Here is a 12,681-nt window from a genome sequence, read left to right as displayed (position 1 = left end):
CTGTAGAGAAGACAAAGAATACTTTCATCCTTTGCTAGAAAGCTCTAGTGGAAGATCGTGACTACATGATTTAAAATATAAACGGTGTATGTCATACTCTGAAGGAGTTTGATGTAGAAAGGGCTTCCAGAATCTAGTAAAAAGAACATTTCCTGGTGTTAGTGTGTATAAATAGCTATTATCTTCTTTCTGATGATGTAATGCTTTAACTTTATATGCTCTTTGATCCTTCTGTTAACTGAAAACCTTACTGGAGAGTATGTACTGTGATATAATCCCCCAAAACTAATAAAATAATTCTGAGCATGGTGTTAAGTGTTGATTTAACTGTTCTGTCCCAATACAGTAGAGTTTCAGAAATTCCCAGATAAACAGAATGATAGAATTTTAGTGCTGGAAGAGACTGTGGAGAACAAAGTGGACATGACCTTCCATATTTACACAGCTCTTTTACATCAGAGCCAAATGAGGACCCTAATTACCTTCTACAGCTTCTGCTTTTTTAAAGATCCTTCTTGTAATGCCATGTCAGTCAGTCTTGTGTATGGATTTAGGTGACAAAGTGGAATACCTTTCCTTGGCCACTTAAAAAAAGTTCAGTACATTAAGGTTCTTTTGAAAGTGGAATGCCAGCAAAGGTCTTTAGAAGAAGACTTGAACTCAGTGATCTTTTCCTTCTAATGGAGACAATCTAGGCCTCCTACTATTCCAGAAGATTGTATACATATGGACCTGTATACATTTGAACATGAACATCAAAATCTTATCAAATTTAAAAGGAACCTCAAAAATAGCAATTGCTTTAGTTCCTTGCCCTACCACAGGTAAGGTATCATTATCTATATTTTTTAGATGAAACAATGGAGTCCCAGAGATACTAACTGACCTGCCCACTAAGTAATGGGAGGGAGGGACAGGTCTCCTGTTGTAGCAAAGTACTAGACTATGCATCTCTTAGAGAGTCTTTTTTTAATATCTTCAAATTCATTTTCTATTTTTTCCATTAAGTTTGTGGAACCCATAATTTCACACAGAATAGACTCTTTCTTACACAACTGCGTAAAAGGAAATTACTAAGTAATTGATTGCATTTTAGTTACTCAAGTTCTCTGGTCTCCTTGAAAGTGAATCTTGAAGGTCAGCTTGACGATTGGCAGTTGATCCGTTACCCAGTAAGCAGCCATGGTTTTGGTTTAAAAAATAAGCAAAAGCCCTCATTTTGCTTATTTTGGCCAATGAACCAGCTGCTTGAGTGAATGTGACAAACATCAGGCACAAGACACTACATATATCAGAAATAATCAGGATAAATTAGCAAACTGTCACACATGAGAGGTGTAAAATCACAGAGAAGAGTCAGGCAGGTCTCCCCTTTTGGAGTTTTAGATAAAGGATATACAACTGTAGATGGCATTCTCACTTCCCCCAATGGATTGTGAGTGCAAGGGTGCAAATTGATCATGAAAAGACACAGAGAGTGTCTCTGCAGTTAAGCACAGAAGGGAAGCTTTCTAGAATAAACTTTATATGTTGTGGCCATAAAAATACTCCTAAGGCGGAGGTCTACAAATAACATTTATGAGACTAATGTTGATAGAAAAATGCAGCGTTTTGCCTGGTTATGGCAAAATGACTCAAGACCTTCTTGCATAGGCTCCTCCCTTACATGTTACCAGTTTAGAAAGGGCTTTTTAGTCTAGTTCCCCAAAGGTCAGATATTTAAGATCAAAGGAAAAGACAGAAGCAAGTGAAAAGTTCCTGGAAATTATAAAAAGGTAGAAATAAAGAAAACCAGAAATCAGAGACAGGGGAATAGTGATGGAAGACAAGGAACAGAAAGAGAAAGGGAGACAGTAACGTGTTGGCACTTATTTGAGGAAAGGCACTGTGCTGAGCACTTTGCTTATATTATCACCTTTAATCCTCCTAACAGCTCCATGAAGTAGTCATTACGTGCAGATAACAAGATGGCACTCAAAAATATTAGTTCTTACACAGATAACTGAGTAACAGAACCAAGATTCCAATTCTGATACGACTTCAAAATCCATATTGTTTTAATCAAACCAACATAGGCATTACCAGACCACCAAGGGCATTTCAAAAACAGAGACTGGCACAATGATCAGATAAGCCGCTCTTGGAAATAGCATCTTGCATGGACTTACTTAAACAAATATCAGAAGAGACAGAAAAAGATTCGAAGAGATTACATTGAAACGCCATCATCACAAAAACAAAGTATCTGTTAAGCCCCTGAATGGGGAGAGGAGCTCTACTCAAGGTTTTAATTCAATACCTTCGGATTTGCCTTCCTCATTCTCATCCACCCTGTCTCTCAGGAAGCTATAGTGACCTTGCAAGTCATCACCCGTGCAGAGAAGGTTGGGCGCTGCAATATCTCTCCAGTCCTGGCACGAAGGAATACGGATGTGTCTGACATCTTCCTCTCCAGGAACGAAGCCGAAGAGCTTCTTTATGCGCTGCAAGACGAGGAGCCGGGAATGCTGCTCCGCAGCGCGTTCGAAGAGCTCCCTCTCGTTGTGGAGGTGGCTGGTCCAGTAGCAGTGCTGCAGAGAGGTGAGGGGGGAGCAGCACCTCGCCAGGCAGCGGGAGACGAGCGCAGCGATGGTGGCCAAGGTGATCAAAACCCAGCCCAGCATCTTGACGTAATTATTTAAAAGAAAAGCAGAAAACATCAATATAGTGACTATCAAAGGAACAGACACAGTAAGAGGGATTCCTATGAAACTGAGAAGGAAACTGTGCGTAAGAAACGTGTGTTTCTGGGGCGCCTGGGCGGCTCAGTCGGTTAAGCATCTGCCTTCCGCTAGGGTCATGATCCCAGGTTCCTGGGATCCAGCCCCGCATCAGGCTTCCTGCTCAGACAGAAGCCTGCTTTTCCCTCTGCCTGCCACTCCCCCTGGTTGTGCTCGCTCTCCCTCTTTCTGTCAAATAAATAAATAAATAAATAAATAAATAAATAAATAAAATCTTTTTTAAAAAAAGGAAATTTGTTTTTCTGGTCTTCGAAATAATAACAAGGTGCTGATCAATTGATGTGGATACAGGCATGTCGGAGAGAATAAGCGCAGGCATTTCAGTTTGGTTTGGGGGCTACAAAGGATATTGACCAGTTAACTTGGAATGGATTAGAAGTACTGTCCTTGAAGTGGCAGATGCTATAACCCACCAATTACTCTCGTGTAGGATACATAAACTATATTCTTTGGTTTTAGCTCAAATTTCCTCCCCAACCATTAGGTACAGGTCAAGCATCCTTTCCCAGCTTAATAACTATTTGTTAATGATGGTGATGAAAATGATGATATGATAGATAATAATGGTAGCCTCCTAAGTACCTTCTTAATAATGTGCTAACACGTATTCATTGATATTTCTTCCTGAGTTGCTCTTTCCTTTTATTTTTTGTGACCAAAGAATACCCTTATGTCCCTAAGTGGAAAGCACCTTATCATTTTCCTTTTCATTTCCCCCCTCCTTCAAATAGTTACTTGCTGGCCACTTTTATGATTCATTTTTGAAATATACTTTGAAAGGAAAATTGGCTATATTTTATTTGCAATTAGTGCCGTCTTTGAAAGACTGACATAAATGACTGTTTTTTTAGTCTTAGAACTCTTTTTTTTTAATTATTCTTTTTTGAGTAGTTAGCAATTATTATGTAAAATGAGAGAGGTAAGTTCCATGCGTATAAGGAAGCCAGCAGTCAGCAGCCACACTCTTGGAGGTGAAGGTCTCTCCCACTTTTTGTGATTCACCAGCAGGCCTGGAATTACCAGTGTTAGCACAACAGGACAGAGGCACTCAGTGGAGACTAAAATCTACGGAGTGACACTCACAGCAATTTAATTTAAGAGAGGCCAGCACGGTGAAAAGTCCATCTGAGATGCCCATTAATTCATCAGCCATCATTTATTGAGTCCCGGGTTGACCTCCCATCATGTTCTATACATGGTGGTTGGTTATGGGGACTCAGATGTGAATAATTTAAGATACATTCACTCTTTGCAGAGTCTCTGAGCCTAAAGAGGGAGACAAAATAGGAAGCCAAGTAATATGGTAAAATGTGACAGTTTTTTATATCAGTAACCACAATGGGAGAGAAATGAACTCAATTAAGGAAGAGGAGTATCAGGGAGTACTTCCCAGAAGAGATGATATTAAGACTTAAAGAGTAGTTCACCAGAGGCAAGAAATTGAGGAGAGTTCTAATAAGAGAAGAAGAAAAATAAAAGCATGAAGAGTTGGAGAACCTCAAGAAGTTTGTACTCACAGGGTCAGAGGAGTCATGTGGAAAAGTGGTCAGGAGCCAGGCACTGAAGGACCTTGTATGCCATGACAAGAGTTTGGATTTGTGATCGGGCTGGTAGAAAATCATCGAAGAACTTTATATGGGGGTTGGGGAGGGCGGTGGTGCTCAGTGTTCAATTTGCATTTAGAAAGATAATTTTGGCATGGTTGTGAAAGGTTGTTTGAAATTGGGTAAAACTAATGTCAGAAACTTATTTTAGACTGAGGTATGGGCGGAGAAGGGGTTTGAACTTAATATGATCCTGTGGTCAACTCAGAAAATCGAACAGAAAGACAGTGTATATTCCTCAAGTGAGATTGAAGTTCAAGGTGGTTGTGAAAGGCAGCCTGGTGAAATGGAAACAGTATGACTTTTGAATATCTCAATCAGCCATTTATTAGCTCTGCAAACTTACAAGAGTTACACAAACTCTTTAAGCTTTGGTTTCCTTGTCTGTGAAATGGGGTTGATTATACCCCCGTCTTAAGAGTCTGAGGATTAGAATTAAATGTGAAATATGTATACAGTAAATGATAAACATCTTAATAAATACTAGCTTTGTGGTCCCTGATCCAAAAACATTCACTGGCTGATGGCACTCTGAACCATAAAACTGTCTTCACAGAAGACTGGGTATGCATTAAATAAAATATTTTATTTTCACTTTAAGAAAATCCTACCAGTGTGTATTACATCTTAAGGGGTTTTTTTTTGAGCAAGAACACTTTTGAAAGTTAGAATTGCCCCATTGATTATTTGACTTTTCACCTATCTTCACATAAGCCCTCTGCCTGAACTTTAGGGCTGGTGTAAAAGATTGAGACGGAGACTACCTTAATGGGATTTCTAACTTAAATAGGGTCATATGCAACACTTGAGTATTCTGTGTGTTGATAGTAATTTTTTTCAACAAAATAGCACTAGCACTTCTAAATTTTAATAACTAAAAAGTGATGGGTCAAAAAATGTGTATGCCTTTTCAATAAATAGTTTAAAAAATAATGTATTTTTATTGTATTGCAGTGGTTTGCAAATGTGCTTTTTACCCCAAATCCCTCGGAGAAAGTGATGAACGCCAATGACTCTTTCTGTATTGAAAAATGCACTTTTACACTTCTTAAATTTAAGTGCAGTAGATCCAGGCCTTTTCTCTGCCCATCCCAACCTCTCACATAAACTTGTCTAAGGACATTAAATTTAAAGCCATCCCTAGAATTCATTTTAATCATATTTAAGCTTCCTATAATTTTAGATAAAATTTTAATACACAAGAATGACTATTTCAGAATATGCAAGGTGGGATGAAGTAATACACTATAGTGTAATAATAATTTTAATAACAATATCTAAAATTTATTTTTTAATATGGGTTGTGGACACGATACTGAGCCCTTTAGATGTATTAGCTCATTTATTACCCACCCCAACCTTATGTGGTAGATCCTATTAATAGCTCCATTTTACAGCAGAGAAAAGTGAAGCATAGATAAGTTCTATAACTTGCTCAAGGTTTTGCAGGTTAATAAATGGCAAAGCAAGAGTCAAACACAGGTCTGCCTGCCTCCGAAGCCCACCATCCTAACCGTATGTATACAGTCGCTCAGTGAGATGAAGGGCATCGAGTTTGTGTTCTGTATTCAGATAATACGAGAAGCAGGAGGAATGTGAAATGTTTCCAGTGGCTGCGGTTAAGACGGGATCGCATAGCAAGAAAAAAAAAAGAAAGTCGAGAACTTACTTGTGACTGGTACCTGTGCAGAAGAGCTACTTCATCCCTCACCCGGATCATGTCGGAGGGAGCCGATCGGCCACATGGAAACCCAGCGAGGATCTCCTTCCGTTTGCTGGCACTGACATTGTCAAACACTGGGTAATGGTCCACAGAGGCGAATTCGCTTGCCGCGCATTCATAGTAGGTGCCTGTCAGCAGGGTCACGGCCAGCCACGTCAAGGGGGCAACGAGCGCCCTCCCGGTGATGCTGAAGACCCGAAGACAAGCCAGCTTGCGCTCCAGGGGGCTGATTCTCCGCTGCGGAGGGGCGCAGCTGCAGCAGTGCTCGCTGGTCATGGTCCACAGCTGGCTTCTCAGAGCATAGCCGGCAACCAGGAGGAGGAAGGCTGGAATGACTAGAAAAGCAGAACCGTAGGAGAAATTTTTTCCAACCTGGCAGGGACATCTGAATGTGAGAGAAGAGAAAAGCTGTTGCCCACCAATGGTCGAAGCAGCAATTAAAGAATTGATAAATGTTCCACTTCTCTGCAGGGAAGAGACGATATTGTTGAGAGTCCGGCTCATGGTTGGGAAGCTCTGACACAAATGGCCCTTTCTGATCATTAGACTCCACAAGCTATAACCATTTTATGGGATCTTACTGGTTTAACTGGCTGTGTCAAGCGACCCAACATCCTCATATGTTTAAAGGATTCTAGCATCTTTCCTTGTGTACTTTGTGAATCCTGAGCTCATAAATGCACTTCAGATTCCAGCTGGGAGAAGCTAGAGGAGAGATTCATCTGGTACGGGTGACGGGGGAAACTGCTGCAGCCGATCCTTCCACTGAAATGAGAATGGCCTGCAAAGCAGACTGCTGCTGTCATCCCATGTGCTGCTCTGTGGGACACGACATGCTCAGCACTGGCAAAAGAGCACTGGGAGCAAAACAGAGAACATTCTTACCCTGTACTAGACCAGGATTTAGTTACCCTAAAATTATGACATAAGGCATAACAGAAATTATCAAATAATAGAGCAATCCAAACTTCAGGGCTGTCTGGAACGTCCATAACCTGAGAGTTCTGCCAGAAGATCCCAAAAGCTTTCCCCCAAAGAAGAACAAGACTTGCGTACCCCTAAAGCCAAAGCACAGCAAAAACATTCTAACTTTGCATAAAAATGCATTTGTATTGACAGAATGTAATATAATAATGTGTTGCTTTATAAGTTAAGTTGCAAATTTGTTTATATGCTCTTTTTGTTACATGAAAATGTGATACTTAGGTATTGGTAAAATTATATATCTATAAAAAGAAATGAAATGATCAAATATGTCAGGTGTTTTCTATGTTTATTTAATCAGAAAATATTTATTGTATGAATTCTATATAAAAGGCACTGAGCTAGGCTTGGTTGGGCTAATAAAAAGTGAATAAGATACAAATTTCTCTTCTCAAACTCTCACCTGGGTGTGGTTAAGTACATAAATAGTGAATTGAAACATAATGCTGAGGAATTCACCCAAAGTGCAGTATATTGAAGTATAAAATAATATATTTTTAAAACCAATTCAAGGAAATAGAAGACAGATTAAACAACTCCGTAATAGGAGTTCCAGGAGGAAAAAAAATGAAGGGATAGGCAGAGAAACAATATTCGAAGAGAAGTAACTGAGAATTTTGCAGAATCAAAGAAAGTTCTCACATCAGAAGAGTGTAAGATGTTCTGAGCGATGTGAATAAAGACAAATCCACATATAAACAGACCATAGTAAAACTGCAGGGTGTGAAACATGAAGAGATGTTTTTAAAAGCTACCAGAAAGAAGAGACAAATAAGCTACACAAGAATGACCTTAGAGGGACGAAAGATTTCTTGTTAGCAACACTAGAGACCAGAGGCAATATCTTCAGAATGCTTAGTACCAGATACACTATCACTCAAGACAGAACGAAATAAAGATACACATGTTAATTTTAAAGAGATACATAAAGGCTAAGGGAATTTACCACTCATGGGATCTCATACAGAGCATTATTAAAGGATATATTTCAACAAGGAGAAAAATGAACTCTAAGGAAAGACATAGGACAAAAAATAATGAGTACAAATATGATATTTTTGAATTATTTTCTTTAATTACTAGTTGTAGAAAGAATTGCTTTTTTTACTTTAAGAGATAGAACTAAGGCAATACATGCTTATAATAAGATATTACTGTGCAAATGGCTAAAATTAAGATTGACCATACCAAATGGTGGTGAAGATTGCAGAGTAACTGGAACACTCTCTCTGTCTCTCTTTTTAAGATTTATTTATTTTAGGGTACCTGGGTGGCTCAGTCAGTTAAGCACCTGCCCTCGGCTCAGGTCATGATTTCAGAGTTCTGAGATTGAGTCCCACATCAGGCTCCTTGTTCAGCGGGGAGTCTGCTTCTCCCTCTCCCTCCGCCCCCTGCCTGCTTGTGCTCTCTCTGCTGCGCTCTTTCTCCCAAATAAATAAAGCCTTTTAAATAAGATTTATTTATTTTAGAGGGAGAGAGAGAGCATGGCAGGGAAGGGCAGAGGAAGGAGAGAGAGATCTCAAGCAGACTCCACACTGAGCATAGAGCCCAACATGGGGTTTGATCTCAACACCCTGAGATCATGACCTGAGCTGAAATCAAGAGTTCTATGCTTAACCAACTGAGCCGCCCAGGCACTCCCAGAGTAAATGGAACTCTTATACACTGATGGGGGAAATGTAAAATGGAATAACCACTTTGGAAAATTGTCAGTTTCTTTAAAAGTCAACTATGTACCCACTATATAATACAATCATTTATCTCCTAGTTACTCGCTCAAGAGACATGAAAGCATAACTCCACATGAAAACTTGTACTTGAATGTCCACGGTAGTTTGTTATAATAGCTGCAAACCAGAAACAACACAAATGTCCATCAACAGGTGAGTAGATCAACAAATTGTTATATATCCATATGATGGTTACTGCTCAGCAAGATAAAAGGAATAAACTATTGATATATACAATAAGAAAAATGAATTCAGGGGTGCCTGGGTGGCTCAGTCGTTAAGCGTCTGCCTTCAGCTCAGGGCGTGATCCCGGCGTTATGGGATCGAGCCCCACGTCAGGCTCTTCCGCTATGAGCCTGCTTCTTCCTCTCCCACTCCCCCTGCTTGTGTTCCCTCTCTCGCTGGCTGTCTCTCTGTCAAATAAATAAAATCTTTAAAAAAGAAAGAAAGAAAGAAAGAAAGAAAGAAAGAAAGAAAGAAAGAAAGAAAGAAAGAAAGAAAGAAAAATGAATTCAAAAGAATTTTCTGAATTAAAGAATTTAAGCAAAGGAGTACATGATGTATGACTCCATAAAATTCTAAAAAATGCAAATTAATCAATACTGACAGAAAATAAGCCAGTGCTTGCCTAAGGAATGGAGGAGGAGGAATAAGAAGAGCGTGATTACCAAGGGACATGAGAAGACTTTCAAGGGTTGTATCACTGTGTACCAATAAGATTTTAATTTACAGAGATGACTGAGTGATGACACTGAGTGCCAAAACCATTGAGAGATTTCTTACTTTCATTTACCAAGAGAAGAGGTCATGCCAGGCCATGCGGGGAAGCACCGGGTTTGGTCAGGAGGCAGAAAGGAAGACAGGAGACCTGATGCCAGAACTTTTATTGGGATTTCCATGGTAGAGGCAAGGTAAGGCAGGGGAAACCGCTTAGGATTGGCTAGTTTAAAGAATCCTGGTGGGTTTGGGGCATGCGGGCTATCACTACTGCTCTAGTACCTGGTCTTGGGTTGATCTAACGCAGGGAAAATATTGGCCTGATGTATAAGAGGTAGATAAGAAGATGGGCTCTGGATCGCATGGGAGATACAAACTGCTTTGGCTGTTAGTGTGGCCCTGTAATTAATGGATGCCAACTAGACAAAGAATCTAAGATAACACAGTTAAAACAGGGGTAATGGAAATGTTAATTATAGTGATTAATTTGATGGTTTTGGGGGGTGTATACATATAACCCAAACTCATCAAATTGTAAATCAATCCATATCTCATTTAAGCAGTAATATTTTAGGTATAATTATTAAATAATTGAAATATAGTGTATAGATCATTCAAAGAAAGGAAAGAAAGAGGGAATATTAACCAGAAGAGAGAGTGCAAACAAAGGGAAAATGATGGTAAAGAGAAAACACAAAATAATGGTAAAAATAAGACCAAACATATCAATAATCACACACACAAAATTTTAAATACCTAACAAATACTATGGGCTTATGACATGACAGGCACTATTCTAAGAACGGTGATGAGGTACTAATATTATCCTCAACTTGTTTGCAGATGAGAAAATTGAGGCATGAAAAGATTAAGGAAATTGCACAGGGTCATACAGAGATGATGGAAAAATCAGGATTAGGAGCCCAGTGGTCTGGCATCCACATTTCACCATCACACCAAAGCTGGAGTAAACTTACCTCCATGGTGATTAAAAAACAGAGTCATACTGCTTACAAGGACACACCTAAAACTAGACCACACACAAAGCTTGAAAAATAAAGGTATTAAAATATATATAACTGGGAATATTAAGATAAGGCAAAACTGAACTAAAGGCAAAAAGTGTCAGAAGGGCTAATTTGGAACACTCCATCATAATAAAAGGAACAATCCATTATGAAGATACAACAATTGTCAACTTGTATGTCTGTGACTGCATAACTTTGAAATACATAAAGCAAAAACTGATCAAGTTATAAGGAGACTTCTTATTATCAGAGATTTTAACCATATCTTTATCAGCAATGATTAAGTAAACATTAGGATATAAAGGATGTGAACAAAAGCAAGCTTTATCTAAGGTATATGTAGTATTCCATGAGTATTTCCATTCCATTTCATTAGTAACATCCAGTAACAAAGAAACAGATGAATAAACCACAGAAATAGAATGTTACAGACTAGGTGTGGACCATATAGGGCTCCTAGACTAAACTGGCCCGCAGCCTGGTTTCTATGGCTCGTGAGCTGAGAATGGTTTTTCCATCTTAACACAGTTGGGGAAAAAAAAATTGTTCAGTATTTTATAACATGTGAAGTTACACGAAACTCAAATCTCCATGTTTACAAATAAAGTTTTATTGGCACATAGACACACCTGTTCCTGAATTGTCTATGGCTGCTTTCCCACCACAACAGCAGAGTTGAGTGGTTGTGACAGAGTTCATATGTCCGTAAAACTTAAAATCTCTACTCTCTGGCCCTTTACAGAAGTCTGTTGACCTCAGCTATGGAGGCCGTGAAAATAAACTAGCGAGAGTGACAGCTATGCGTATGGATAAATCTTAACAAATAACTGGGAAGGAAAAATGCAAGCAGTGGGATATATACAGTATGATCAATTATGTAAAGTTTTGAAACAAAATGATATTATATAGTCTTTGTGGCTACTAACATATGTAGAATTTAAAAACAGGAACAGGAGTGATACATATCAAGGTCTGCGTAGCGGTGACCACTGAGGAGGACGGAACTGAATTAAGGAGGGTGCTGGCTATTTCAGCTGTGTGGGCACCGCTTTATTGCTTTGAACAGAGCCCGAAGTACCTCCCGCAGCGTCTTCAGTAGAGTTTGGTAGCAAGAACCACATCTTCCTTATGTTTCAATTTCATATTTTTGAAGTCCATTTCATGGAACACACGGGAAGGGAGGAAGCAGAGAAAGAAATGGCAGACCACTCAGGGGACGGGGCAGGAAAGGGTGGGGCGCTGACTGAGGAGAAGTCACTACTGGGGCGTCAGAGTCTTGCCATAAAGGAATTTGCTGATGACAAATTCTGAAGTTTTTAGTGTTGTTTACAGTCAAAAGAACTAATGACTTCCTCAGGGGTACCTGTGTGTCACTTGCCAGTGATTTAAGGATGACATCTATGAACGATCAGTTTCCTTTGGGGCTTTGTAACTGAATGGTCTTTTTGTTAGAGAGAGCTTGCTGCCGCCTGTCTCTCCAGCATATCAAATGTCTATACGTCAGCAGAGACCCAGCAGCTCATTCACGGAGGACGCGCGGCCCAGGTACCTGCCAGGTGACCACTCTCGGGGAGCGGCCCGGTTCATCGTTTCCGTCGCTGGCCGCCTTGCAGTGCACTATGGTGACACTGAGGATTGCATCATTCTCCCCAACCCGGCTCCGAATTCTGGCCTAGGCTACCAAAAGGACTCTTCATAAAAGAGCAAAAACTTCTCCTCTGCATTATTTTGAAATGGTTCTTCTTCGTGGTTTGCTGCCAGGACAGATACTATCTCTCAGCTACCTGTTTGAAACATACCCTCCCTCTGTACTTTCTTCTATTTAAGTGAAGAAAGTGAAGAAAAGAGCGAGCCCGGGGCCCAAGAGCTGAAGGCTGGTGGGTTTCACAGTCTGAAAATCAGCCAACAGGTGTCCCAGTGCCCCTGGCTGCAGCCGTGTTCGCGCAGGCTGTGCTCTTGAGAGGGAATGCCAGGCAGGGACTCCTTCCTTAAGCCCCGTGGTCCTGGAAGAAGGGGCAGGAGAGAGGGGGAGGACTGGCAGTCCAGTGGAAGAGGTGGCTTCTGCTAATGTACTCGTGATGTCTTGAATCCTCATGGTGGCCCTGATGTCACTGT

The 12,681-nt window shown here is 40.1% G+C and overlaps 1 protein-coding gene across 1 annotated transcript; it reads right to left on the bottom strand.

Moving 5' to 3' along the window:
* Positions 1–1,910: 1,910 nt before the first annotated feature.
* On the bottom strand, positions 1,911–6,626 carry CALHM4 (calcium homeostasis modulator family member 4). The gene is made up of 2 exons (XM_045798414.2): positions 6,054–6,626; positions 1,911–2,663 (listed from the first exon to the last, which is right to left on the bottom strand). Exons 1-2 carry the CDS (start codon positions 6,609–6,611, stop codon positions 2,280–2,282), a joined length of 942 nt encoding a protein of 313 aa, XP_045654370.1. The 5' UTR covers positions 6,612–6,626; the 3' UTR covers positions 1,911–2,279.
* Positions 6,627–12,681: the final 6,055 nt, after the last annotated feature.

This window comes from Ursus americanus, chromosome 11 (genome assembly GCF_024610735.1).
Source record: "Ursus americanus isolate L20-20 chromosome 11, mUrsAme1.1.p, whole genome shotgun sequence".
Classification (NCBI taxonomy): Eukaryota; Metazoa; Chordata; class Mammalia; order Carnivora; family Ursidae; genus Ursus; species Ursus americanus.
The sequence above is the reverse complement of the archived record's forward strand: the minus strand, read 5'-3'. Positions and strand labels throughout refer to the sequence as shown.